Source organism: Rosa rugosa, chromosome 3, assembly GCF_958449725.1.
Source record: "Rosa rugosa chromosome 3, drRosRugo1.1, whole genome shotgun sequence".
In the NCBI taxonomy this organism is placed as follows: domain Eukaryota; kingdom Viridiplantae; phylum Streptophyta; class Magnoliopsida; order Rosales; family Rosaceae; genus Rosa; species Rosa rugosa.
Window position 1 is genome coordinate 15,183,586 of NC_084822.1, and position 27,304 is coordinate 15,210,889.

The following is a 27,304-nucleotide window of genomic DNA, read 5'->3' on the forward strand; positions in this document are numbered from 1 at the left end:
AATAACTTGAAATTTTCTGAAATTGTGGCTTTACATTTCTAGTTCAAATCTGGAGAGTTGTGCTTGAAAGCACTACAAGGATGATTGTTGGTGAATTTTTCTTTTTTGCTACCAGTTTTCTGAAAACTTTTGAAACTTGCAGCAATCTTGTTACAAAACAAATGATGTTAGAAACTATTACACTTTTGTCCGTCCTCAGTCTTTAGCATGTTAAATTATACATGTAAAGCATGCTTTGAAAGTTAAACTTTAGTCCAAGAGGCTTACTCAACCTTATTGAAAAGTTTTTCATGTTTTCATCTGATATATTTATTTAGAAACACTAAATTATCCTGCTTTATCTAATGTTGCTTTTTATCATTGCGAGGAACCTTGCTAATACTGAACATTCCTATCATGGGAGACTGTTGGGAGCAAAATCCCCAACTCAAAATCTTCATAGCTTAAAACCACCAAAGACAGAACACTATGTTCCTACACTACTCTTCCACCTTCAGATGTAGATGTAAGTCTTTTTCTTTTGTCTTTCTCTGCAGCTTCTTGTATGTATCATTTTTAGTTGACATTTAGATGATTGATGTTGTTGCAGAAAAGAATTCAATGCTGGAAACGAATGTGGTAGTTGATTGATGTTTATGTCTTATTCTAGTTGCAGCAACAATAGCTAAATCTTATAAAGTAGATAATAACAACTTTGTTTAACATTTAGGTGAAGTTCTTGCTGAGATCTGGAAGGGAATATGAACAAGCTTTCGAAGCTAATTGCATTTGTGAAAGTCACTCAGTAGCCACATGCTCCTTCAGGTACTTCACTCTTACAGGTTGTGTGCATTACCACTTAGACTAGTTCGTGTTTGGTAGTCTTTTAGTTAGCGAGAATGCTGATCATATATGAATTATCTCCAATTAATGTCACTAAGTCTTATGCTTTGGTGTGCTTACTGCACAATTTTTGTGATCATGTAGGTTGTTCTACCTGTTTTCAAATTATTTGTGCTGCCAAGGATATTGAAAGCTTGGATGAAGTGAAGAGAGGTTCAAGGAAGAGTAGTTGTTCGCCTTTAGTAATATTGTTCTCAATTTTATTCTTGTGTTTTAATGTATGGATGATTGAGAAATACTACATTTATAGTACATTTGATGCTTTAATGTATGGATTGGAGTACTTAATTGATGAATTGCATTTAGATTTCTTTCTAATATGGATCGGTACTGTTATTTAGATAACAATGGAGTATTAATTATGCAAAATTCAGATTACATAATAATCAAGCAACAATTCACACAACAGACTTCTTATAGTACACTAAAATTCAGTTGTCTGAACTAAATCATACAACAGTCATAGTCTACAAACTGAAGTGTGAGGAGCAATCAGATGATAGTAAAATTCAAATACATGTTGTCTGACAAGCTTAACCAACAACAGTTTGAAAATAAGTTCTGTTGTATGAAGGATGCACCTGCCACGCAGAGCATGGCTGCGCGACAGTTGTACCCGGCATCTGCCGAGGGAAGATACAATGCTGGTAACAAAGAAACTGTGGACTGTTTGTGTTTCACACAACGGCTTTCCACCGTTGTGCCATTTTTCATCACACAACGCTCCGATACACAAGGGAGATCGTCCAAATCACACAACGATTTTGGTCCGTTATCTGTTAGCTTTTTTGGCCTAGTGTCAGATAGACCTATGTGGACATGGGAGACCATCATTCACCAGAACATCGATCATAGAGGTTGGAGGACCATTGGTCCAAACATGTGTGCACAACCTCTTTCTAGCTAGCTTGGTCGCGGCATCAGCAGCGCGGTTAGCTTGTCTTGAAATCCAATCCCAATTAACACAGGAAAATGAGCTTTTGAGTTTATCATTGAGAAATGGATAAATCTTCTAGTTTCCTCTGGAAATTTTGTTCTTCAGACCATTAACTATCTCTTTACAGTCATTCTCCAGTATCAGCTTGTCAATATTTAAATCTCTAGCCAGTTGCAAATTAACCATGAATAATTGCAGCTCCCTCACATTCAATTGCTGAATTGGATGTGCTATGGGTGCTAGAACCAGCTACCCAGTTACCATTGGTATCTCTGATCACAACACCAATACCAGCCTTTCCAGAGGTCTCATCCCAAGAACCATCAACATTAACTTTCATGTAACTAGGAGGAGGAGGAGGAGTCCAAGAATGAGTTGGAGGATCAGATTAGGGGGGGAGCTATAACTAACCAATTCGATCTCTTCTCCTGAGTAAGTAGATAATCATCCACTCCGTTGTTAGTTCTGATGATTGTGGCCTCTAGAGATGGCAGGACACCATTAAAAGTAGCCGAACATCTCGACTTCCATATTTCCCACATTAAGAACCCCAAGTATGTGAAGGTCCAATCGATCCTCCCAATACGATCTGAAAGCTTTCTGACAGTGTTTACCAACCAAGTATCCAAGGTGGTAATCGATCTCATCCTTAACAATCTTCATTCCCAATCTGCTACCAAACCACACCAACTCAGTCCATGGACAAAGAAGAAGACAATGTTCAACAGATTCCTCATATTCCCCACAGATTGAGCACATAGGAGATTTTCTTACTTTCCTTTTGAACAGATTGTAAAAAGAAGGAACATAGTTGGTAATGGCTCGCCAAAGAAAATTGGACACTTTGGGAGGGAATTTAGAGTGCCAGATCCAATGCCAAATCTTTGGGGGTCTAATGTGGGAAGTAGAAGCTTTCATAGGAACAGACTTGATGCATTGCTGTGGAATGCAATGATAACATGAACGAACAGAGAAGTCACCATCCCTTGTCAACGGCCAAATCAGTCTGTCGTCTTCATTTGGGTCACCTATTGGCATTGCCTTGATAGCTTTAGCATCAGAATCATTAAGGAAAGGTTCAATGTGGCTGATGTTCCAGTTTCTTGTGTCCCAATCAATAATCTCTGAAACCGCAAGAGGAGTAAAGCGGTTTCTGGTATCAGTGGGATGAATGAGCCCATCCAAGGAGTTGGGGATCCACCTATCTTTCCACACATCAATGGTTCTGCCATCATTCACTTGCCAACGCATGTTCACCTCCACAGTTTCCCTTCCCGCTAGGATGCTACTCCAACCCCATGACGCTCTACCCCCCTTCTTAGCTTTAAGAAAAGAAGAGTTAGGAAAGTATCTAGCCTTGAGAATGCGAACCCAAAGAGCTTGAGGATTTTTCAAAATTCTCCAACACTGCTCAGTGAGAAGAGAGGTATTAAACTTTCTGAGGTCACGAAACCCCATCCCTCCCACACTTTTACTTCTGCAGAGAGAGCCCCAAGCCTGCCAATGAATATGCTGTTTTTCCTCATTCTCCCCCCACCAAAAGCTAGCAATTTCTGAGTTGATTCTATCACACAGTTTTAGGAAGAAGAAAACAAGACATCGGATAAGCTGGGACTGCAGCTGCCACTGATTTAATCAATACCTTGTAAAAACCATATACATGCTCACAATCATATGCATACAAGCTTGACATTAATCACATAAGAATCAAGACTTACCTTCAGCAATTACTGGCATGGATTCCATCTCTGCAACTGCACAACAACGATCACTAGAATATAGTCTTCTGTTGCTTACCAACTTGCTTCTCAATGGACAGAACAATATGCAATAATCGTGGTGGCAACAGGGACCAATTCATCTGTATATATAGGTGACTTAAACCTCAAGAAGCTTCCCATTAAAGCTATCCATATCGGTTTAGGTTTCCCAGTTAGATTCTTAATGTAACACTTCATTGTAGTGTTTCTTGCAGACTAAGAATAGGATTACTTACCTTAATGAATAGATACACTCTTCCATTAAGTTACAAGTATTGATTTGAGTTTGTGTCCATGTTAAACTAGATTTGACATTTAGCTAATTATCAATATACTTAATGTTAATGTGTGACAAGTCCATATTTGATTCTAACAATCTCCCCCTTGGACTGACACATATTAACCTTGATAACTTGCACCAGAAAATGCCATAATCTATTTAACTTACTGAAGTGCGCACTAGACAACAATTCAAACCAGAAATTCATTCCAACATGGTCAGATCACAGTTACTTATGCAGAGCAAGAAACAGTATACATTTTAACAAAAATGCAGAGTTTCAAAACCACAAACATAAGCTCCTGTAATCCACATATGTCAAACAAGAAGTGATACGATATATGCTAATGTGTATCAACAAGAAGGCATATACCACATCCTACTTTATGTTTCATAAACCAGAAACTCAAGCAAATTTACTGAACACTGATGACTTAAAATTATTGCTTGAACCTTAACATCATGCTAAACATGATTTAAGCCATCTGATAGCAAGTATAATATTCAAAACAAGATGATAATTTCCAAAATAAAACAATAAAGCTGCAGCAAAACATATTTGGAAATACCTCAAAAATTTATTGATAATAAAAAACTGTCATTACAAACAAGTTGTGATAAACAAAACTAAAAGATCACAACTAAAAACACAAGAACTCAAAAAGCCTTAGAATTTTAAATGCTCCGACTGGACTAACTCTCTACAGAACCTAAGCATCTAGATTAGCCAATGCTTGCTGTATGCTTCTGGAATGTTGTTACTGACAAGGCCTTGGTGAAAGGATCTGCTAGCTGTGAATTTGTGTCAGTACTCAAAACAGCTATCTCGCCATGCTTAACCCTTTCTCTAACACTGTAATACTTTAAATCAATGTGTTTAGAATTATTTGACCTTTTACTGTTCTTGCTAAAGAAAACAGCTACTTCATTATCACAATAAATCACAAGTGTGCCTGCCACAATGTGACTTAACACTTTGGTTTGCATCAAGAAATTTCTGATCCAAAGTCCTTCACACACAGTCTCATATACTGCAATAAATTCAGCTTGCATAGTAGAAGTTGAAACAAGAGTTTGCTTCATGGTTTTCCAAGCAATAACACCTCCTGCAAGCATGAACACATATCACAAGTCGACTTCTTGGAGTCTGGATAATTCCCTGCAAAATCAGAGTCTGAAAATCCAACAAGTTTCAGATCCTTCACTCGCCTATAAACTAGCATGTGGCTTTTTGCTCTTTGCAGGTATCTCAACACTTTCTTCCCAGCTACCCAATGCTCATGGCCTGGATTAGACTGGAATCTTGACAAAATCCCTACTGCAAAAGACAAGTCTGGCCTAGTGCAGACTTGTGCATACATGAGACTTCCTACAAGTCTGGCATAAGGCTTTGACTCCATATTTTCTTTCTCAACATCACTTTTGGAACTTTGCTTCTTGGTTAGTTTATCTCCTTTGGACATGGGGACTTCTCCAGCTGCACCCTTCTCCATACCAAATCTCTTTAGAATTTTGGTAACATAATTCTGTTGAGACAAACCAAGTAGTCTATGTGCTCTATCTCTTTTAATTTCAATACCTAGTACATAGGATGCTTCTCCTAAGTCTTTCATGTCAAAATTCCTTGACAGAAAACTCTTGGTATCTTTAAGCAATTTAATGTTACTGCTAGCAAAAAGTATATCATCCACATAGAGAACTAGGAAAATAAAATTGTTCCCAACTGTCTTCAAATAAACACACTCATCAACAAGATTTTCTGTAAATCCAAAAGTAGAAATCACAGAATCAAATTTCTTGTACCACTGTCTAGAAGCTTGTTTAAGGCCATACATTGATTTTCTTAACTTACACACTAAGTTTTCACTTCCAGCTTGTACAAACCCTTCTGGCTGCCTCATATATATAAATCACTTCATCTAGTTCACCATTCAAGAAAGTTGTTTTAACATCCATCTGGTGCAGCTCCATATCAAAATGAGCCACTAAAGCCATGATTATCCTAAACGAGTCTTTTGTAGAAACTAGAGAAAAAGTCTCAGTAAAGTCAATGCCCTCCTTCTGTGTGAAACTCTTGGCAACTAATCTTGCTTTATGTCTCTCTACATTGCCATTTGCATCTCTTTTGGTTTTGAAAACCCATTTACAACCTATAGGTTTCTGATTAGGGTCAGGTTCAACTAATTCCCAAACTGCATTTTGGCTCATGGAATCAATTTCTGCTTCCATTGCCAGCTGCCATTGGTGAGATTCATTACTTTCAATGGCCTGATTAAATGTAGTTGGATCATTGTCCTCTGCACAGTCCATTTCAATTTCTGCTTCTTGCAGATAAACAATGTAGTCACTCTCTTCCCCCCCCCCCCCCCCCCCAAAGTTGGTTTTCTTGCTCTCTGTGATCTTCTAGGCTGAGGATGTTCAGGATTAGGTTGAGCTACAGGTACTTGATCAGTTATTTGGTCAGTTACAGTTACTTGACCAGTTACAGGTACTTGATCAGTTACTTGACCAGTTACTTGATCAATTACTTGACCAGATACAGCTACTTGATCAGTTACTTGGTCAGTTACTTGACCAGATACAGCTACTTGATCAGTTACTCGACCAGGGACTTGATCAGTGACATCTTGTTCTAAAGGCAATGCTACACTTATATTATCATCTGACACAATTTCCTCAAAATCTGAGGTTAAATCCTCAAGGTTTGTATTGTGAACTTTTTCACTTAGAAACTTTACTTGATGTGTTTCAAAAATTCTAGGTGAATGATGAGCAGAATATAATTTATAGCCTTTAGATTTATCTGGATAACCTATAAAATAGCAACTAACAGTTTTGGGGTCAAGTTTATTCAAGCTTGGATTATAAATCCTAGCTTCTGCATGACATCCCCAAACATGGCAGTGATGAAGACTAGGTTTCCTGCCACACCAAAGCTCAAAAGCAGTATTTTCTATGGCTTTGCTAAGGACAGTTGCAAATATAATTTGCAGTTTTTAAAGCCTCACCCCACAAAAATTTAGGCAAACCAGTTGTACACATCATGCATCTAACCATGTTCAAAAGAGTCCTATTCTTTCTCTCTGCAACACCATTCTGTTGTGGATTATAGGGTGTTGTGGTTGTGGCATCGCCGTTTAGGCCACCCATCTTTTGGTGTCATGAAGAGTTCTGATCGGCTGAAATGAAATATAAGTTTCTGTAAAATATGAATCTGGTGCAACATTGTACCTACCAGTGAGAACGTGAAATATGTTTGGATTGTCATGTGCAACATCATTCAAAACAGTAATGGGGAAGAAAACAAGGCCATCTAGAAGTGATTATCCCCATTTCCATCTTCCTTATCTGTTGGTTCATACTTGAGACATTACAATACTTCAGAAAATAGAATCATTATCCACCTTCCTTATCTTCTGGTAATTTGTAAAGAATCAGCAAACGTTCTGCATATTTTTCTATTTCTTAATCTTGATCATCATTAGTATCTTGGTGTTCTCTGAAATTACGATATTCTTCTAGAGCAATCAAGAACAGCGAAGGCTGTTTCATCGTTCAAAATAACTTAAGCTACTGAAAATCAACAAACAAACTAAACATATATATATGCTTCAACCAAAAAAAATTGAGAGGTCGGTATTGAAAAACTACAAACTAGCCATTTCCATGACTGAAACAGAAGAACCCTAAGGCCCCGTTTGGATGGCAGGAAATCATGGTATGGAATGGGAATTAATTTCATTTTCCATTCAGATGTTCCGTTTGGTTGTAATTAAAGATTGGAAAGGAAATAAAAAATAAGATTTGACTGGAAATTGACTCCCTCATAAAGCCTGAATAGAATTACCTAGTCAGGGGTGGTATTCTATTTCCATTTCCCACTGTCAAAGGCAAAATTACATTAATTATCCCTCTAAAAATTTATATTCCCCACCAATATTCCTTATAAATTGCTGTACTTTAATTAGTAAAATGGCGTTATTGAAAATTATAATTTCATATTCCATTCTTATGACTTACCAAACACTACAATAGAAATGAAAAATTAATTCCAAAATTTAATTTCTAGTAATATTCCAAACACTCACATGGAAATACCAAAACATATTCCATTCCATATCCATCTGGAAAGGAAAATAAATCCTTTTCCAATTTTGACATTCCTGCGAACCAAACGGGGGGATGTATGACTAAGAAAAGAAAAAAACAAAAAAAAGTATTGGTTCGAATGGAACAGCCTAGCGGGCCATGGTGGATCCGGAAGGCACCGACCCGTTATCCTTCCAAAGCAAAGAGAGAGAGGCGATCGTTGCTCTGTGAAACCAGCCTCACGCATTGCCCTCCTCTCTAGGAACCATGAAGCCCAGAGCCTTCGATCCGGAAGGCACCGACCCGTTATCCTTCCAAAGCAAAGAGAGAGAGGCGATCGTTGCTCTGTGAAACCAGCCTCACGCATTGCCCTCCTCTCTAGGAACCATGAAGCCCAGAGCCTTCGCTCAAGCCACATAGACCAACTCCTTGCTTGGAACGGGCAAGTCAGAACATAGCCATATTCCGAACCCAACCAGCTAATGCTGACCCAAAGTTCCAACACCCTCGTGCCCCCACTTGGGTCATAAGCTAGCGTGACCAAGCTCGGCGATACACTAGCCTCGTTTGTACTATTTAAACAAGAGAACGTGTTGCATGTCTCCAATGTGGGACAAACAGCCAGCTTATTCTTTCATCCTCTTTAACATTTGCCCATGTGGGATTTGTGTTCATCTTGCTGTCTACTTCTTTCAGCTATGAAGTTTGACTCTGATGCTTCTTTGCAAGCTCAAAACATTGTCCATAACTAATCTCTTTCGCATTAAAGAGCCAATTCATGGAGATGAAATGAAAATTTTGGTGGAAGAGTGATTGAAAGTACGTGAATCAATTAAGAGTCTAAATAAGGCTCTTATATATCCACCAGTCAATTGCTCTTCACATCAAGAGAATGATGTTAACAAACGCGAACTAGTGAGGCTGGAATATAGAGGGTTTTAAGCTCTTTAAATCTTATTGATCTCAATCTATTCCATACCCACAATTGTTATGGTTGCGTGTGTGGAATTCCTAAAAGTTATCTATGCCCTACGTTTTGTTGTTCTCCTCATAGATTTGCGTCGAATATTAAGGATTGATACATAAGATTACAAAACTAACATGTGTCTATACAGTTGGTCTCACTGTATTGTTCCTTAACATTGATGCAGACACTGGGGTTTATGAATCATATGCTGCCATTAAAAAACACCAAAATTTCTGATAAACTAGCTAGTTGAACATGCTATCTAGACCTATGCATATACCCTTGAGCGCTTAAGGGCATTATGAAAGATCATCGGCTCAGATACAAAACAGTTTTATAAGCACAACATCTTCAATTCAGATTTATAAATATTGTAATTGAATTAGAGATCGATGCACATCGATCAAATTGTACATAACAGACTTCATGAAGATAGCTAAATATATATTTGGTCAAGGGACTAACTGAGAGCAAAGTTTCCATTAATTGATTGCCAAAGCAAGGAGCTAACATCTACAGCCTAAACTTTAGAAAAAGAGCAAGGAAAACCACTAACTCGATCTTAACAAACATCAGCCATCTTTTAAATCCAATGAAGTCAATGAACCTAGATAATTGCAGATAGGGTACAGAATATCAGTCGCAAGCATGTTCGTGAATTAGAAGTTGTCATTGTTCCATTTGGTTTTTCCTTGTTTATAACAGTAAACTAAATCACAAGTGAGATATAAGCTAGAACGCACTGAAAACTATAGCTTATCAGCTCAAGTTAATTGCATCTTAGTGTCCTGGGAAAAAAAATGAACACTTACAAATTGTTTACAGATTTGAAACAATTCATCACACGACTTCATTTGGAGTTGAAAGAGAGAGAGTCCTATAGAATTCTTTCCAGACTTGGAAAGCTAGCTAGCTTTCTACTCCTACGTAGAACTAGCTAGGAGATGCTACAATGAGAGGTTTTCTTCGTTAATGTTATACTTTGAGTCCAATATGAGGAATACAAATCTAGTTAGATTCCTCATTATAGAGGTGTTAGGCTCATACGATCAGTGACCAAAAGAAAGCTGCAGGCACGCAGCTGGTTATCACTTCAATGAGAGTGAGGGGGTAGCAAGACAGAAAAGCGTATTTTTAGCTGATCATCAAGTCCAGTGTTACAAACAAACAGGCAATTTGCTGAACCACACGTTACATTTGTGTGTTCTATTTCTGACTGCTTGTGTGGTTCTTTCTCCATCAAGGTATAGCAATATTGAAAAAGTTTGCGGTTAATAATTGTGTGGTTCTTTCTCAATCAACATTGAAAAAAAAATAAAGTAAATAAATAAATAAAATAAAAGAGTTAAGGTCAGAATGGGAGCGGAGACTCTCGGAAGGACAACGACCCGTATTGAGAAATCAATTAATAATTATAAGGAATCCTCATATTTCATAATTATTGGTTTATGAAATAATTATTGGTTTACTTATAAGGAATCCTCATATTTCATAGGGGCCTTGACCAGTGTTGAGATTAGTCCTATTATTTTATTTCATTCTTATTTACTAATTCAGGGATGGAGTTGAAATTATAGTGTGGGTCGAGAAAGATTGATCTCAACACTTTGAAGCTTCTTATCCACCATTTGCCCTAAACTCGATCTTAACCAAAACTAGAGTTAAATATGATGATGCCAGCCTTTTTTGATAACCAATCTGCTTGGATTCCTTTACGAGTGGCCTTGATGCATAAACTAGTGTAATTGTTTTAGGGTTTGTTTTATCTCAAATCATACTTACTATTGTACGTTTCATCGGTTTATCCAAGGAGATTCTCAGATCTTTTTTCTTCTTTCTTTTCCATCTCCATCGTACGTACGTATTCCATATTTCCACACTACAAAATTCTTTCTTTTCCATCTCCATAGTAATCGTTCTATTTCTGTTTATAACTGCAATAGTAAAAGGGAAAAAAAAAATTATACAAAATTTTACTAACAAAAAAACTACAAAATTAATTTATGCATGCAAATTAATCAGGATGGAAAAGGAAATTAATTGATAAAAATTATAAAAAATTACAACATCTTTAATAGAAAAATGAGAAATTTCCTCACATATAGGATTTAATGTTCGTACACATGATTTACAATTTTGTTTTTTAAGAAGAAAGCAAATTGACATGTGCTCCACACTAGCCTCTTGGCTAGTGTATAATTATTGGTGTTTGAGCCCAAAAGTAATTTTGGCAATATCCTTTAGTGGATCTAGCACAGCGGGCCGATACCTGCGGCCCAAAAATAAGCCTACTAGGGTTTGGGTTATAGCTTCGCCCATTCCGGAATCCATAAGGAAAACGAAACCTTATTGGAATCAAGTAGCAGAGATTGACTAGGAAACTTCAATCAATAGTCCTTCTACAACAAGGAGCAGTCAAAACCTAGGTATATATACCAGGTTTCAAGGAAGAATTAAGGACCTCTCTCATATCAATCAATCCTAGCGATTACAAAGCCTCCCCGGAGCAAACCTTCAACCTTGTTGAAACCCGGTGACCGTGCGCCAGTCCTAGTCTCTCCAAGAGCCGACTGTCAGCATCACCAGACCAACCCGGCGACCGTACTTCCAGTCCCAGTCTCCCAGCGAGCCGACTGCGAGCGCAACCGCCACCGTTACTACCAGCGAAGCAAGGGTAACGCCCTCGCAACCCAGCGAAGCTAAAGTCACGCTTTAGCAAAAACCCGTGCTTCTCCCAACTTCCCAGTGATTGCTCTGCTTAGTCTACAACACTAAGTATCGATTCGGTGAACGCAAGAGACCACAACCAAAGTCCTTATCCGTAAGGCAAAAGTCCTTTTCCGAAAGGCTAGAGAAGAACCCTGTGACGAGGTTGGTGCTCTCCTCGTCCACAGCGCTTGAAGAAGAAGTCAGGTCAAGGGACTACCCCAACGACTGCACCCCGCGGTGCTGGCACGCCTGCGCAATCACTCGCTCAAAAGAGACAGTTTGCAAGCCAACTGGTTTTGGAGCCAAACAATTGGTGTATGAAAAAGATAGCCGAATTCATAAACATCTCTTACTTTTTTTTTTTTTTTTTGAAATAGAACATCTCTTACTTATAAAGAGGAGATTTCAAGAGAGATTGCAAGAGCTCTCGTTCTCTCTCTAAAACTAGGGTTCCCAGTCAAAAACTCTTCCTCGTCCGGCGGCGCACCCTCGTCGGCGCGGGCCTCTGGCCTCGTCGGCGCGTGGCGCGTGCAGCCGGACGGGCTCTGGCCTTCGTGGTGATGTTTCTTCCAGATGGCAAGGATGGTGGTGGCCGAGTTCGGGCCGCCGTTGAGATTGAACCGCTCAATCCCGATCGGTTCCGATCGGATCTCAGGTTGAGTGGGTTGGATGGCCGGGTAGGCAGCGGTGCTTGGCAGGGAAGGGATGGGAACAGGCCGGTCAACGGGTGGAGATGGCGGTTCAGCGTTGTTGCAGCTATGGCGTCGAGCTGCGTTGCTGGTTTTTCATCTTCTTTGCCTGTGTCTTGGCTGCTTGGGTTCAGATCGGGTGGCGATTGGCCTATTAGGGTGGCTGGGATCTGGGCGGAGGTAGGGACAAGGCAGAGGCGCGGCGATGGTGGCGCTGTGGTGGCGGCGGCGTTAGTGGGGCTGGGTTGTCGGCTTGGGCTGGAATCCTGTGTGTTTCTTGCTGGGCCTAATGGTTATAGGCCCTGGGCTTGGCCTGAGGCTCTAGATTTATTTTCTTTTATGTTTTATTGTTACTTATATTTACTTAATTGTAGCTTTATGCTAGCAATAATCCCCTATTACTTAGTGGTAGGGCGAAGAGGGCTTGGACCCAGCATGCACGTTCAGTGTGCCTTGTCTGCTCTAGGTCGGCGGCGAATTATTTGCTTCGTTAAATGGGCGCTGCCGCCTAGTGGTAGGGTGAGACTAAGTGTCGTCGGATTTTTTCGGCGGCAACATAGTAGGAAAGCTGTACTTAAGCTGGTAATTATGCTATGTTGTAATCGTGTTACATATTGAGTTATCTTTCCGCTATGTCACTGCTATGTTAAAGCAAATAGAGGAGCCAATTGGACACTCTTTGCTAGTTGGTGCTTGTTAGAATACAAGTCTCCTGTAGAGATTTCTGATATTATTTCAGAAAATACTCTAGATGCTTATTGTAATCAGGGGTTTAGGCTCAATGGCCCCCCCTTATATTCGCCAGTTTCATTAATCAAGGCTTGAGGGCAGCCGCACCAGCCCTTTATTCAAAAAAAAAAAAAAGAGGAGATTTCGTTGAGGCTAAATTTTTTATTTTTTATATAAATAATTATTGGTTTATGAAAAAGATAGCTGAATTTAGAAACTCTTACTTATAAAGAGAATATTTATAGCACTAGATCAAATGATCGATGACAACTCTATTCAGAGTTTGTCTGACTAAGTTTCCTATATTATATGGTTTTGTGCTGGATAATTTTTTTTGTCTATATATAATTTGATTTGATGATGTGCCACAAAAATTAATCAACATAGATTTTTTTTTTCTTGGTCACGAAAATCAGCATAGAGTGTGACCAAAACTCTTTTTGGCTTTCTCATGCCCAGTACTATTTAGTTTAACGACATAAGTCTTCTCTTCGTAAGTAGGAGGGAACTCATGCACGGAAGACTACTACAATTGTTGATTTGATTAAAAAAATAAAAATAAAAAAATAAAAATTAATAATAAAATCATTTATCACGATCTAAGAACTCACACATAAGAGTTATGAAAACTGTCATAACTTACACAATTAAGCTAAAATTCAGAAAAGGGGAAAAAATAAATGAGTATAACTATCGAGAATTCATAAGACATTCGTGATGTGAATTTCGATAATTAGAGACTTTGATCTAGAAGTTTTAAATGCATAATTCATTGTTTACCCTACAAAATAAGTTGAACAATTTTTTTCTTCTTCATTTTCTCTATACACGAGTACTTAAATCTCGACCACGTTTACGTGGTTGCCCTTTTAGGGAGAACGAACACCATCAGTTCATTCATTGGTTTTATACTTCTTTCATTGACTAACTACTTTTAATTGAGATTTCACTAGGGACATGCTTGTCTAGTATGATTTTAAGGAGTTTGGGATTTATGAGTTTTACCCCAAAGTTTGACTACTTCAATCAAATTCATCTTTGTTTAATAATGGAAATCACATTGTCCGAGTTTTTTCTCAAATTTTTTTTTTTTTTTGACAGAGTTATAGAGATTCCATTCAATCCCAAAGCCAGAACGGCACTTACAAATAATCCACATATGCTTGTACCCTACATCAGTGGTCAAGCAGGTAAGGGAAAAAGTGTACCATCCACTATTACATTCTCGCTCAAACATTCAAGAGCCTACACAACTATAAATCTCAGCTTACACTAAGAAAACTACCTTGAATCTCCCTTCGTCAATGCACTCAATTGTGGTACTCCAAGAGATTCATTAACTTGGTGTAAAAAGAAACCATAGCAGTGCAGACTTACGCTGTCTAAACTAGCCAGCCTAACTTGGGCCGAAACCCACTATCTTCCCCAAAAACAGGGAGTTATTTGAAAAGTAAAAAACATAATCATAAAAGCAAAAAACTTGGAGCCCAAAAAGCTAGAAAGAGCCAGCCCAAGGTCCAAACATGATAATCCCATGCCAGGCCAAGACACCACCTCCTCTGCTAGGGCAGATCCGTGCACAACTGCAAAACGCGACCTCCACCCTTGCCACGACCGCCACCACCCATCCAAACACACCCCAGCGTTTCACCACCTTGACGACGATCCAAAAGGTCCGAGCGAGACCCGACGTACCGAAACACGAAACCGGCCAAATCCCACCGGATGCAGATCTGCAGCACCCCAAGCCGTCGCCCCAACCTCCACGCCGCCGCCATGAAATTTAGAAGAAATCCGGCAGAGAACTGAATCCCTCCCAAACCCCAAACCTGTGCCCACGATCTCCATAGCCGCAGAGCGGCGATCTAGAACCCAACGCCGGCCTCCCACCAGAACCTCCAAGTCCGATGATCCCAGAGAACTCAAACTTGCATTAGTCACCAATCACCTGTCCGGCAGCAAAGCCGCACACCATCAGCATGATGAAGGCCACCACCAGCGATGCTGGCGCCGCCGGACGAGGGGGATACGCACCGGATCGGGGTCCAAGTATGAGCGCGTGCAGTGCGCGTTCTTTTTAAAGAAAAACAACGTTGTTTTTTTTTCTCAAAAAACTTCAATCAAATTCATCTTTGTTTAATAATGGAAATCACATTGTCCGAGTTTTTTCTCAAAAAAAAAAAATTAAAAAAAAAAAAAATTAAAAAAATTAACCTTATTTTGGCTTAATAATGGAAAACACATTGTGCGAGTTTTATTTTTGGTAACAAATCACGTTTTATTAAGGGTAATTACATACATGTTTCAAGCATTAGAAGCAGGGTAGTTCTATTCATACCTCTCAATCTGCTATTTAAACCTCCTTTTTTATTTATTTTTATCAAACTTCCTATTTTGCCCTTTTTTTAGTTTATGCTCACCTCGTTTTCTATCTATCTATCACGTACCATAATCACCTGCAACTCTGCAATGGACATCACAGATATGGTGCGATCTGAACAATCATGTACTCGACCCTAGAGCAAGTAGCTAGCTCTCTTGTTTCTCGAGTGAAAGAACAAAGCAATATGCACACAACTGAGCATGCACTTCCAATATACCATATTCTTATCAAACTTAAATTATGCTGCATGATAGTCAAATCCCCGCCTATTAGGCCAAGAGAAATGTAAAGAATGTAGAAAGCCTTGCCCCCATTCACCTGGAAGTAAGGCAAGAAATATAATCGAAACAGCAAGCCAAACCAATTAGTAAAATTTCCCAATGATGACCACTACCATCCACCTCCACTGCCAAGTTATTGTCAATTACGACATCGAATCGCTATAACATTGAAAATATCATACTATCGCAACTTGAGTTCTTAACTACTGATCTAAAATTTTAAATTAGCAGTTCTGTGAAAAGATGCCCTTCATTAAATTTTTTTTTTTAATCTGTCAAAGAGGGTAAAATTGGAATTAAATTTTTACAAAAATCAATTGAGGTCCAAATAGCAAATTGGGAAGTTTGAATAGAACCACCCTCTTGACCGAACCAGGTCATGATCTTATAAAAAGATGCATGTTCACATAATTGTCAAGAAGTATTAACGAAATGCGTAGTATTTGAAAATTAATTATGGGTCCTTACAGATAACCTTGGTCTAAATTTGTCGAATATTTCAAATGTCATTACCTAATTTTAGACTTACATTGGGACTCCACCGGTGAGAGAGAAAAAAAATAAGGAGGAGAGACTTTAATAATTTTTACGTTATAAGGTAGTTAATTAATAAAGAAAAAACTTGGATATAGCCGCTAAAACAAATTCTAAATTGATGGATAAGCAAAAGGACACATCCCTAAAAGGCTAAAACAAACATGGTTAAATTTTGACACACAAGTTAAGTGGATAGGTTGCATGCATGTGAGTGAAAGGGTGTTTAGAAGAGTACCACTAGGCATCAAATTCTCAGCCACGCGGGAAAAAGAAGAAAAGAAACGAATTGAGCAGCAACAGAAACAAAAGGGAAGATCAAGTACGAATTTGAATAGGTTTTAAATTTTAAAAAGATTTCTAACCCTATCCCAATTCCTCCCCCTATTTAATAGGGTATCTATCTTTATCTCCTGTCTACATTGAATCGAACCCACTTTCACAATTTCAATTTTAACTCGCTCTCTTTCCCCTTCACTTTTCTCCCATGGACAACGAGGAAGAAGAAAGGCAGATCAGCAAGAATCTGCAAGAGATGATCAACCATAAACGAAAGAACAGTCAAGAACAAGATCTCAATCACCAAGTCACATCATCTACTAGTTTCGCCGGTGTCACATCATCAACTAGTTTCTCCGGTGAGGAGGAGGAGGAGGAGGAGGACATGCTGGAACTCCGCCTCAATTCTCACCGCCCCTCTAGGCCTCGCCCAAGTGTGCCGCAACCACAGACCCAAATCCCTGTACTGCCAGAGCTTCATCAACTCTCCAACACACACTCTCGCCCAACTCTACTGCCAACACCACAACCAGAGGCTCAAAGCGCTCCATCAAATCATCTTCAACTCTCAAACACACATCCTCTTTACAGAGGTGAACCCTTGCTGCTTGCGCCAGAGCCTCTCCTTTATCCCCTCAATGGCTTTTATCGCCCTAATGGCGGTCAGTCCTCGATTACACCAGTCCAGGCGGCCGCACCTCCACCGCCACCTCCACCTCCACCTCCACGGTCACAACCACCGGTGGTTCTTCATCAAGATGTGAGGCCAAGAGCCGTGCAGATGCCACAACCACAGGTGGTTTTTCATCAAGATGTGAGGCCAAGAGCCATTCAGATGCCACCTCTACGGCCACCACCTGTGGGGCCAAGACCACTAGGGATTCGGCCAGTCCGCGCGCGCCGGAACTCGACTCAGGCTCCAGGCCAAGGAAAGAGCGAGACGGTGCCGGCTCCGTTTCCTTGGGCCACCACAAAGCGAGCCACGGTCCACAACCTGATATACTTAAGGACACATAATATAGTGACCATCACCGGTGACGTACAGTGCAAGCGATGCGAGAAGCAGTACGAGATTGAGTACAATCTGGAGCAGAAATTTATGGAGGTGGGGACTTACATTGTTGAGAACAGGATGAGGATGCATGACCGAGCACCGGATATGTGGAGGGACCCAGTACTTCCGGCTTGCAAGTACTGCGAGCAAGAGAACAGTGCGAGGCCGGTCTTGGCTGACAAAAAGAGGGCGATCAATTGGTTGTTTCTGTTTTTGGGACAGATGCTTGGGTGTTGCACACTCGAACAGTTGAAATATTTCTGTAAGCACACAAAGAATCATCGAACTGGAGCCAAGGACCGGGTTCTTTATCTAACTTATCTGTGTTTGTGCAAACAGCTTGATCCCACTGGGCCTTTTGATGTTTGAAACTGAGCTCCAAGGTAAGATAAGGAGCTACTGAGTTTTAAGGTTCAGTTAGTGGGAGGTGTGTGTTAGTAAACGAGATTTTCATATTTTGTCCATGTTTTTGTTCTTTCAAGGTTGTTGTTATCTTTTAAGGGAAATTGGAACTATATGCTAATTAAGTATTGAAATATATATATGTTCAGTTCTTTTGGATTTAAGGTTGTGGTGTGAAATGTGAAGACTTTTCAAATAATCCTTGCGCATTTTGGAGGTAGTTTCTGACAACATTTTTGATGTAAACTGAGTAATACCAGAACCTTATTATGGATTAAATGGAGGTATTCAACATGTCTACTTCTCTTGGCATGCTGATAGTCCCCTATAACTAAAAAGAAATCCAAACCATTGTTGATCAATTCTTTAAACCTAGATGAGTAGAAAAAAGATGGATTGTGAGTAAATAAATATAGGTGGGGATACTTTGAGAACAATTAATGAGTAGATGTTGGCATAGAGATGTTATTGTCCATCTGTTATAAATTTTAGTTTGCATGATAAACTATTTTTAAGTTGCATAGTCACTCTTTTTCTTTTTTTGCTTCAGAATTGCCCTTTTTGGGCTGATTGCTTCAGACTTACCTTTTTGTTTAGGCACAACTGAGAAAAATATTATTGTGTACTGGTCCTGATTCCTGATGCTGAAGCCATGTTTGGGATTCAATTCAAAGTCACATACCTTGCTTACTAATAGACACCAATCCTCAGTTAGATGCATATATGTTACTTAATTATCATACAAAGTTTTCTCCTCATTCTGAAAGTATGTGCAAGGATTATAGGAATTTATAGCCTGATCGAGATATAAGAATATGAACTATGTCAGATTCTGTCAAATTGTCTGAGTTGAGGAATTCGATCTATTTGGTAAATGGCATCGTGTTCCTATATATTGTTGTTTATTGTTTTGAGAAGTTGCTTATGGTTAGTCTTCTGTAGCATGGAGGGTCTGATGGCCACCAAGCTCAAGTGATTTGATCTCATGATCCTGATACACACTGAAGATCATATCCTCAAGATTCAGATAAAAATTTCTTTTCTCCAATTTTGATCCTCATGATAATTTGTTGGATCAAATTAAGAATTCACTTAAATTTGATCTGAATCTTTTTTTTTTCCCTAAAAATTTGATCCAAATAAAAAAAGATTCAGAAAAAAAAAGATTCAGATCAAATTTAAGTGAGTTCTTAATTTCATCCAAACACTTAACAATATTAACCACAAAACAAAATCGAGGTATGGTAAAGCTTGCCATTTACCTGCTCAAGTTCCACAGGTAAATGGCAGGCTTTTCCATACACCAACCCAAAGGGACTCATTCCTATTGGCGTTTTATATGCTGTTCTATATGCCCAAAGTGCGTCCTCCAATCTTTGGCTCCAATCCTTACGGTTGGGATTCACAGTCTTCTCCAATATTTTCTTGATTTCTCGATTGGAAACCTCAGCTTGCCCACTTGTTTGCGGATGATAAGGCGTAGAGACCTTATGAGTGATATTGTACTTCTTGAGCAAAGCTTCAATGGTCCTATTGCAGAAGTGGGATCCTCCATCACTTATGAGTGCTCTTGGCATTCCAAACCTAGAAAATATGTTAGATCGAATAAAATCTGCACCAACTCGAGAATCATTAGTAGGGGTGGCTTTTGCTTCCACCCATTTCGAAACATAATCCACAGCAAGTAATATATAAAGAAAACCATGAGATCAAGGAAAAGGCCCCATAAAATCTATACCCCACACATCAAAAATTTCAACAACAAGAATAGGAGTTAAAGGCATTTGATTTTTAGGTCCTAAATTTCCGGTTCTTTGGCATCTATCACAAGTCAAACAAAAAGCATATGCATCTTTAAACAAACTAGGCCAATAAAAACCAGATTCCAACACCTTAAGAGCAGTTTTCTTAGAACCAAAGTGACCACCACAATTTTTAGTATGACAAAACAATAAAATATGATTAAATTCAGATTGAGGCACACAACGTCTTATCAAACCATCACCACAAAATTTTCATAAGTAAGGATCATCCCAAACAAAACGATTTGTATCTCTTTTAAGTTTATCTTTCCTAGCTAGCATGCGATAAAGTGCTTGGTAACTAAATAATTCACAATATATGCATACCAAGGAACACTTACCTCTAGTCCAAAGAGTTGCTCGTCTGGGAATGTCTCAACCATAGGAACGGCGTCCTCATCATGTACTATGCGGCACAAATGATCTGCAACTATGTTCTCGATCACTTCCCTTCTTGTCCTTTCACTACAACAAAAACCGAATTAGACAACACACTTCAGACAACTGCATAATTTTTAACTGTCGTCTGATACTTTGGGACAACAGCAAAAATTATTATGTCGTCTGAATTTTCGAATCAGACAACAGTTGTTACATTGCTGTTGTACAATTATAAATCAGACAATAATTGTTTTATTATTTATGTTGTTCAAGGTTGATTAACACAATAGTTGAGAAAATATGTTGTCTGATTGTTTTTAATCACACAATAGTTATTACTTCTCTATTGTGCAACTATTATTCAGACAATGGTGGCATTTTGATGTTGTCTGAGTAATTTAATTCAGACAATAGTTTTTCTATGTCTGTTGTGTGATTATTATTCAGTTAATGTTAGTATTTGATGTTGTTTGACTGTATCTTCAGACAATAGTTTTTTTGTGTCTGTTGTGCGATTATTATTCTTATAATGTTAGCATTTGATGTTGTTTGACTATATATTCAGACTGTAGTTTTTCTGTCTGTTGTGCAACTCCCCTTCAGACCATGACTTTGAGTGTTTTTGTTGTCTAGGTTTTTAAAGGGGGTGAAATTTGCACACCCCGTTTTACATTCTACACACCCTTCACCTTTTTTTAATATTTCTTATCATTCACTATATTTCTCTTCCAAAACTACCCTTCTCTCTCTCTCTCTCTCTCTCTCTCTCTCTCTCTCTCTCTCTCTCTCTCTCTCTCTCTCTCTCTCTCTCTCTCTCTCTCTCTCCCTCCCTCGATCCGAGTCTCAGACTCTCTCTCTCCAATTTGGGGCTTGAGAAACGGAAGCTTGGTACCGGCTCACTTGGAGCCCGTCATGGTTCGCAACCCCAACACCAACGTCCCCAAAGCTGTGAAGCTCAAGTGTCTTCCCTACGACGCCGAGCACCTCAAGCGCGACACGTGTCGCTGTCGCCACAGCCCATATCGTCTCTGTCGTCACCTTCAATTCCCACAATCACAGAAAACGAAGCTCCCAAATGGGTACTCTTCTCTCTCCCGTTTCTCAAGCTACTCCCACCTCTACTTCGATTCAAGTACATTCTTTGGCTATGATCGAGTCGTCTCCTGGCTTTTGCGGCGGAAAGCTCGGTTACTTGGTTACTTGCAGGGTCCGAACCCGAACCCGAACTCGGTCGGGTTGAGTCAGCAGCACCACCACTTGGTGTTGTCGGGTGGGAAAGACGATTTGGGTGCTTTGGCAATGTTGGAAAATAGCGTCGCGTAAATGATCATAGCACCTCGCTCCTCACATTCCTTCCTCAAGAACTGGAGCAGGTCCGCCCTCGCTAGCACATAAGGTCCACCGTGATCTCATCAAGCAGAAGCACCTAAATTCATTCACACACATTTCATCAATGTCCAAAAACGAAAATTACATAACCGAGATGAATATGTGAGTGAATAAATTACCTTATATGGTCTGAGCAGATCCATACAGATCTGGACCCTTCTTCTCTGACCATCTGAGACCTTATGCAACCTCCATGAAAGATCAATATCCAACACCTTGATCAGCTCAGCTCTCCTTTGTGGGTTAATCCCAGCTACCCCGTTGATCAATTTATCAGCCGAAACATCCATCTGTATCGGAACGTCGAAACCAGCAAACGCCACGTCACACCGCCACTCTCCGCCTAGGTACGACAGGTCGCCGAAGTCGGTGAGAGCGGTGTCGTGGAAAGCCGAGCAACCTAGAACCCGGACCATGCTGGGGTCGACCATGTGCTTGCCTCCGAGAATCCTGAGGATCATGGTTTTGCCGACACCGTTGGATCCAACGAGGAGGCATCGGTCGCCGACGTTGAGGGTGAGGGAGAAGTCGTCGATTAGAGGCTTGGCGCCGGGCGGAGAGAGAGAAAAGGGTAGTTTGGATCAGAGGGTAGTTTGGGTGGTGAGGCATCTCTCCCGTTTCTCAAGCCCCAAATTGGAGAGAGAGAGTTTGAGACTCGGATCGAAGGGGGAGAGAGAGAGAGAGAAGGGTAGTTTTGGAAGAGAAATATAGTGATTGATAAGAAATATTAAAAAAAGGTGAAGGGTGTGTGTAGAATGTAAAAAGGGGTGTGCAAATTTCACCCCCCTTTTTAAATGTTGCTGCCCTAATTGAATTCCCACACTTGCCAAAATTCAATTTTCGACTCCCTCTATTTCGATGAATTGCACGGCGTCGTTTTAACACTTGGCGTATTATGCAAGATACCCAAACGCCAAAACCCTCTTTCTTTATTTCAACCTTTTCACCAAAAGCCCTCTCTCACAGTCAGAGAGTCTCAGAGTGAGAGAGAGAAGATGGAGGGGAAATCGTACCAGAGGTTCCCTTGGGTGAAAATCCGTGAAATCAGGCACGATTACCTCAAGTTCAAGCTTTGCGACACCGACGGGAGCGTGGCCAACGGGCTCCGGCGCGTGATTGAAATCAACTCCTCCGTCCTCAAAGACGAGCTCGTCGCCCACCGCCTCGGCCTCATCCCCTTGACCAGCGATCGCGCCATGAGCATGCGCTTCTCACGTGACTGCGACGCCTGCGACTGTGACGGCCAGTGCGAGTACTACTCCGTCGAGTTTCACCTCCGCGCTCGCTGCCACTCCGACCAAACCCTAGATGTCACCAGCAAGGAACTCCTCAGCTCCAACCACACCGTCGTCCTGTCAATTTCTCTGACGCCTCCGAACAGAGGTATCCCCTCTCTCTCTTTCTCTAAGCTCAAATTTTTAGGGTTTCCTTTGTTTGGGTTTAAATTTGCTTCCATTTACTTTGATTTCAGTTGCATGTGTAAACTTTTGTATTGAATTTTGAGTCCATGTGAATAATGTATGTTGAAATTGGGACTTTTGTGTGTCGTAGAGGGATTATCATATTGAAGTTGGAAAGGGATTCATTTTGAGTCCATGTGATTAATGTATGTTGAAATTGGGACTTTTGTGTGTCGTAGAGGGATTATCATATTGAAGTTGGAAAGGGATTGGCAAAGAATTGAGAACCAAGAATTCTACACTCCAAATTAAAAATGGCCTATTCAGTTTATGATGAACCAAGAATTCTACACTTCCGATTTGTTTTAACAACATGGCATTTTACAGTTGATTATGCTCATTGCAGGTGTAATGAACATGACTATGTATAGTCTGATAATTGAGAGGCTTAGACCCCTTGTGGGTTTGAAAGGCTGGGATTTTTGTGTTCTCTGGAAGTTGAGTGAAGACCAAAGATTAGTGGGAACTGTATAATTAACTTTTACTACAATTATTAATCTCTCCATCTTCTCTTTCTGTGAAATTTTAGATGGTTGGTTTTAGATTCATTGAGTGGATTGGTTGCTGTTGTTATGGGATTGGTGAGGACACCCATAATGGTGGACAAGAACTTCTGTTTCCAGTTTATCAAGTCTTTCAGTGCAGGGATGCAATGCAGCTCTCAAGAACTAATTCTTTTGATATCCTTGGTCATCTTCCTTCCTCAATGCCCTTAGACTCTGGGTACATATTTAATGCAGCATTATATCCATTCACTTTTGTTTTTCCTCATTCCATCATTTTATGATTGGCATACATGCATTAAGAATTAACAGAATTAAGTAGTGGTTTAATCTCATTAACCAAGATTGCTCGTGATTACAAAAACAGGATTTATGCAAAAACATTAATGTCAAACCAGTCCTGTTGGTTGAACTGTTCCTCTAGTAACAGAGATTCAAGTGCTATGCTAGTGAGTATATCATTTTCTCATTAACCTCAAATCTATTTTAGGTTCATTAATATAGCTATAGTAGTGTTTAATATCATTAAGTTTCCTACTTATACAATGCAAGAAAGAGATGGGACCCGAGTTTTGGTTCCAACTGCAGGAGGGTTTATGATTGAGCTGTTTGTCTCCAAAGATGTATAATATTATTCTTCTTCACTTATAAGCCTTCCCTAGTTTCTTATGTGTCAGAATGATATGAGACAAAATGTGATAAAATTATATGTACTAATTATCAAATTCACACCTTGTATGTATTTATGTAACTATTTTCTTTCCAGGTCTCCGAGGACCAGCATGTCATTGATTTCATCACAGCACAATGCAACATTTGGTGCGAGCAAGACACCCTGGTGCAAGCAACACATGTAGTACAAACACCCCTGTACTTTCCCCATCAATGGCATCATTGGATCCTCATGATGCGAATTTGCCATACAATATCACAGTAGGTCGAATCCGCCTATGCTCTTCTGAGTCCTCTTTTCCATTGAACTTCCTGCAACATGTCAGTAGTTACAACTCTGAGAATAGAATGAAGAATAGTACTGGTGCATGTCCCTAAATGTACTATTTTTCTGAATTTACCAATGAAATTATAACATTTAGTCTCACATAAAAACATTAGTCATGATCTTTTGTATGGTTATTCTTGTTGGAGTCTTGTTTTGTACATCTGCACATTTAATATAAGATGATCTAATTAGGAGTGCTCTGAAACTTGGATTGCATGATGGATCTGCCCTACATCAGTAATTCGGCTATATGCTTATCAAATGAGTCTAAATCTCATAAGTTGGTTCAACCATTTCATTTTTATTCATATGAATTTTGTTAAGTTCTCTTGTTAGAATGTTTTTGCTGTGTCATGAAGACTTTCATTTTCATGTGAATACCATATTGAATGTTCATTTTGTGTTGCAGGTAATCTAGTAAGCCTCTTGGCAAGGGTACAAAGATATGGGAGTCTCAAGTTGGAGGATCATTCACAGTGACCAGGGACTCCAGTGAGCCTCTTGGCAGGGGTACAAAAAACTGTCTTCACCTGACCTCAAGGAGACTAGCTCAAGTACCTTCAAGAGCGCAGGCTCAAGGATTTAATCAAGAAGCACTTTGAGTTGATCAGCTACTCAACTTCCAGCATTTTGTTATGTCTTATTGTTTTCTTCGGTGCTATTGCATCGCCCCATGTGCTCTTTAGTTTTATTTAATAAAGATTGTTGTTATTTCATTTAAATCATAAGAGTCACTTTCAGACCACTCAACTAAATAAAAATAATTGTCCAAGAGAGTTAACCACAACTAAAATGATAGCAAAAACTGTTGTTGGAGCCATCTTAGCACAACAAGACTACATCAAAAACCATTGTCCAATAAAAACTCAAACAACAGTTATTTAGAGAAACCTATAGTACCATTGTCCAATAAAAACTCAAACAACAATTATTTAGATAAACCTATAGTACCGAAAGTGGACAACCAACGTCATTTTAAGCAGCCTGTTGTGTAGTTTGAATCCAGTCAACAGAAAAAACTAGTCCTTTGATGTCGAAGCTTCATAGAGACAACAGTAAGCATATATGTGGATGTTGTTCTTTCTGGTATTCAAACAACAGTTACGTAAGCAGCTGCTCTTGTGTCAAATTTACTCAGACGACAGTTTCCTGCTGTTGTCTGATAATTCGATCAGACAGCACAAACTTTAACAACAGCAGCGAATCTCATCAGACGACAGTCCCAAACTGTCGTCTGATGCCATTATTGGCGTAGTGTTTATTTCTACATCAAATTCTTGGAGAAGGAGAATCCATCGAATTAGCCTTCACTACGCCAATATTTGAATCAGACAACATGCATCAGATAACTGCGCACATTTTATCTGTCGTCTAAAAATTCAGACGACAGCAAAAATTATTCTATTGTGTATGATTCAATCATACAATAGTTTTTGTAAAATAAGTGTGATGTTGTCTGCATGGACAACAAATTTTCAGATTGCTGTTGTCCAAATAGCTAGTATCAGACAACATAATAATTGTTGATGTTGTTCCATTGTTATTCAAACAATGGTCGAAATTTGATGTCGTCTGAATAAATCTATTCAGACAACTCTTTTTACATTGCTATTGTGCAATTTATTATCAGACAATAACTATGTTGTGATGTTGTCTGATATTTTCTATTCATACAACATCTTTTCTTGTCTTGTCTGTTGTGTGACATTGTTACATACAATGATTCTTTAATTTATATTGTCTCAGTATTGTGACTTCTGATGCCCTAGTTGCCTCCCCACATTTGACTAAATGTCAATTTTTCGACTCCCTCCATCCACCAAAACTTAAACTTCCCCCGTTTTCTACAAAGCTACCTTACTTTATCCTCCTAAAAAAATAATAAAAATAAAAAATAAAAAAAATAAACCGAAAGCTACCTTTGTCTTCTCAAATTGCGATATACAGATTTGATTCGGGTTTGGGTTCAATTAAGGAGTTGGCCGGCTTAAGTTCCTCAGTGCAGCGCCTGGTTGTGTCTTCGCCGGAGGAAACCTGAATGTCGTCGTTGTCGGATAATAGACTTGCAAAAAGTTTAGAAAACCGTCAGGTAACCATCATTGGGTTTGTCTGATGGTTTTCGGATTTTCTGGTTTGGGAAACTCCCTATGTTGTTAGTCTTGATGATTTGATTGTTTCGAATCAGCATAAGTTTCAGGCTATGGGGTTCCTCATCTGCCTCAGGTATGAAATTTAAACCCTGCTTGGAAATCAGATTTTGATTCCAGTGAGATTGTTTGGTTAGCGAGGATTCTTGGATTGGTTTTGTGATCTTTGACTTGGTTTTGGGATGTTGTTTGAATCAGAACAGGAATGCTAAGTATGGGAGACACGAGGAAGAGTTACTGAGTCAGCTTCAGGTAGTAGTAAAGTCCAAACTACCTGGATGCAGAACCTTGTAACTTTTTTGGGGGTTGTTCTTTGGGTGTTCGTTACGTTTAATTGGACTAGGGGGACAAGGTAAAGCTTGTCTCTTTGCTAATTACATTGGGTGTTTTGTTGAAGGGTCAGTAGGACCTTTCTGGTACTTAGTCCCTACCATTTTTTTGTTAGTGTTTCTGCTTCAGTGCTTCTCTTTCTGCTAATTTGAATGTGAATGTACCTAATACAGAAAATGGTTGCTATAAATCTATGTTTGTATGGTTCTTACTTTTTTTTTCTTTTTTTTCCAGAGTGCTAAAAGTGTAACAGAGCCATGACATCCCAAATAATGAGAGTTTGAGGCTAATGATTGTCTCAAGTCTGCAAATCAAGA

The 27,304-nt window shown here is 39.4% G+C and overlaps 2 protein-coding genes and 1 pseudogene across 3 annotated transcripts; 2 read left to right on the forward strand and 1 right to left on the reverse strand.

Moving 5' to 3' along the window:
• Positions 1 to 16,765: 16,765 nt before the first annotated feature.
• On the forward strand, positions 16,766 to 18,026 carry LOC133738384 (formin-like protein 18). The gene has a single exon (XM_062165915.1). It carries the CDS (start codon positions 16,776 to 16,778, stop codon positions 17,940 to 17,942), a length of 1,167 nt encoding a protein of 388 aa, XP_062021899.1. The 5' UTR covers positions 16,766 to 16,775; the 3' UTR covers positions 17,943 to 18,026.
• A 3,347-nt stretch (positions 18,027 to 21,373) lies between these two features.
• On the reverse strand, positions 21,374 to 22,226 carry LOC133738385 (ABC transporter I family member 20-like; annotated as a pseudogene).
• Positions 22,227 to 22,664: 438 nt separating this feature from the next.
• On the forward strand, positions 22,665 to 25,226 carry LOC133740698 (transcription factor ABORTED MICROSPORES-like). 2 transcript variants are annotated; one of them, XM_062168645.1, is made up of 5 exons: positions 22,665 to 22,930; positions 23,354 to 23,730; positions 23,878 to 23,959; positions 24,277 to 24,443; positions 24,920 to 25,226. In XM_062168645.1, exons 2-5 carry the CDS (start codon positions 23,537 to 23,539, stop codon positions 24,921 to 24,923), a joined length of 447 nt encoding a protein of 148 aa, XP_062024629.1. In that variant the 5' UTR covers positions 22,665 to 22,930; positions 23,354 to 23,536; the 3' UTR covers positions 24,924 to 25,226. The 2 variants fall into 2 exon arrangements, 1 of the variants encoding a protein (XP_062024629.1); XR_009861377.1 differs by lacking the exon at positions 22,665 to 22,930 and having other exon boundaries at positions 22,941 to 23,730; positions 24,277 to 24,447.
• Positions 25,227 to 27,304: the final 2,078 nt, after the last annotated feature.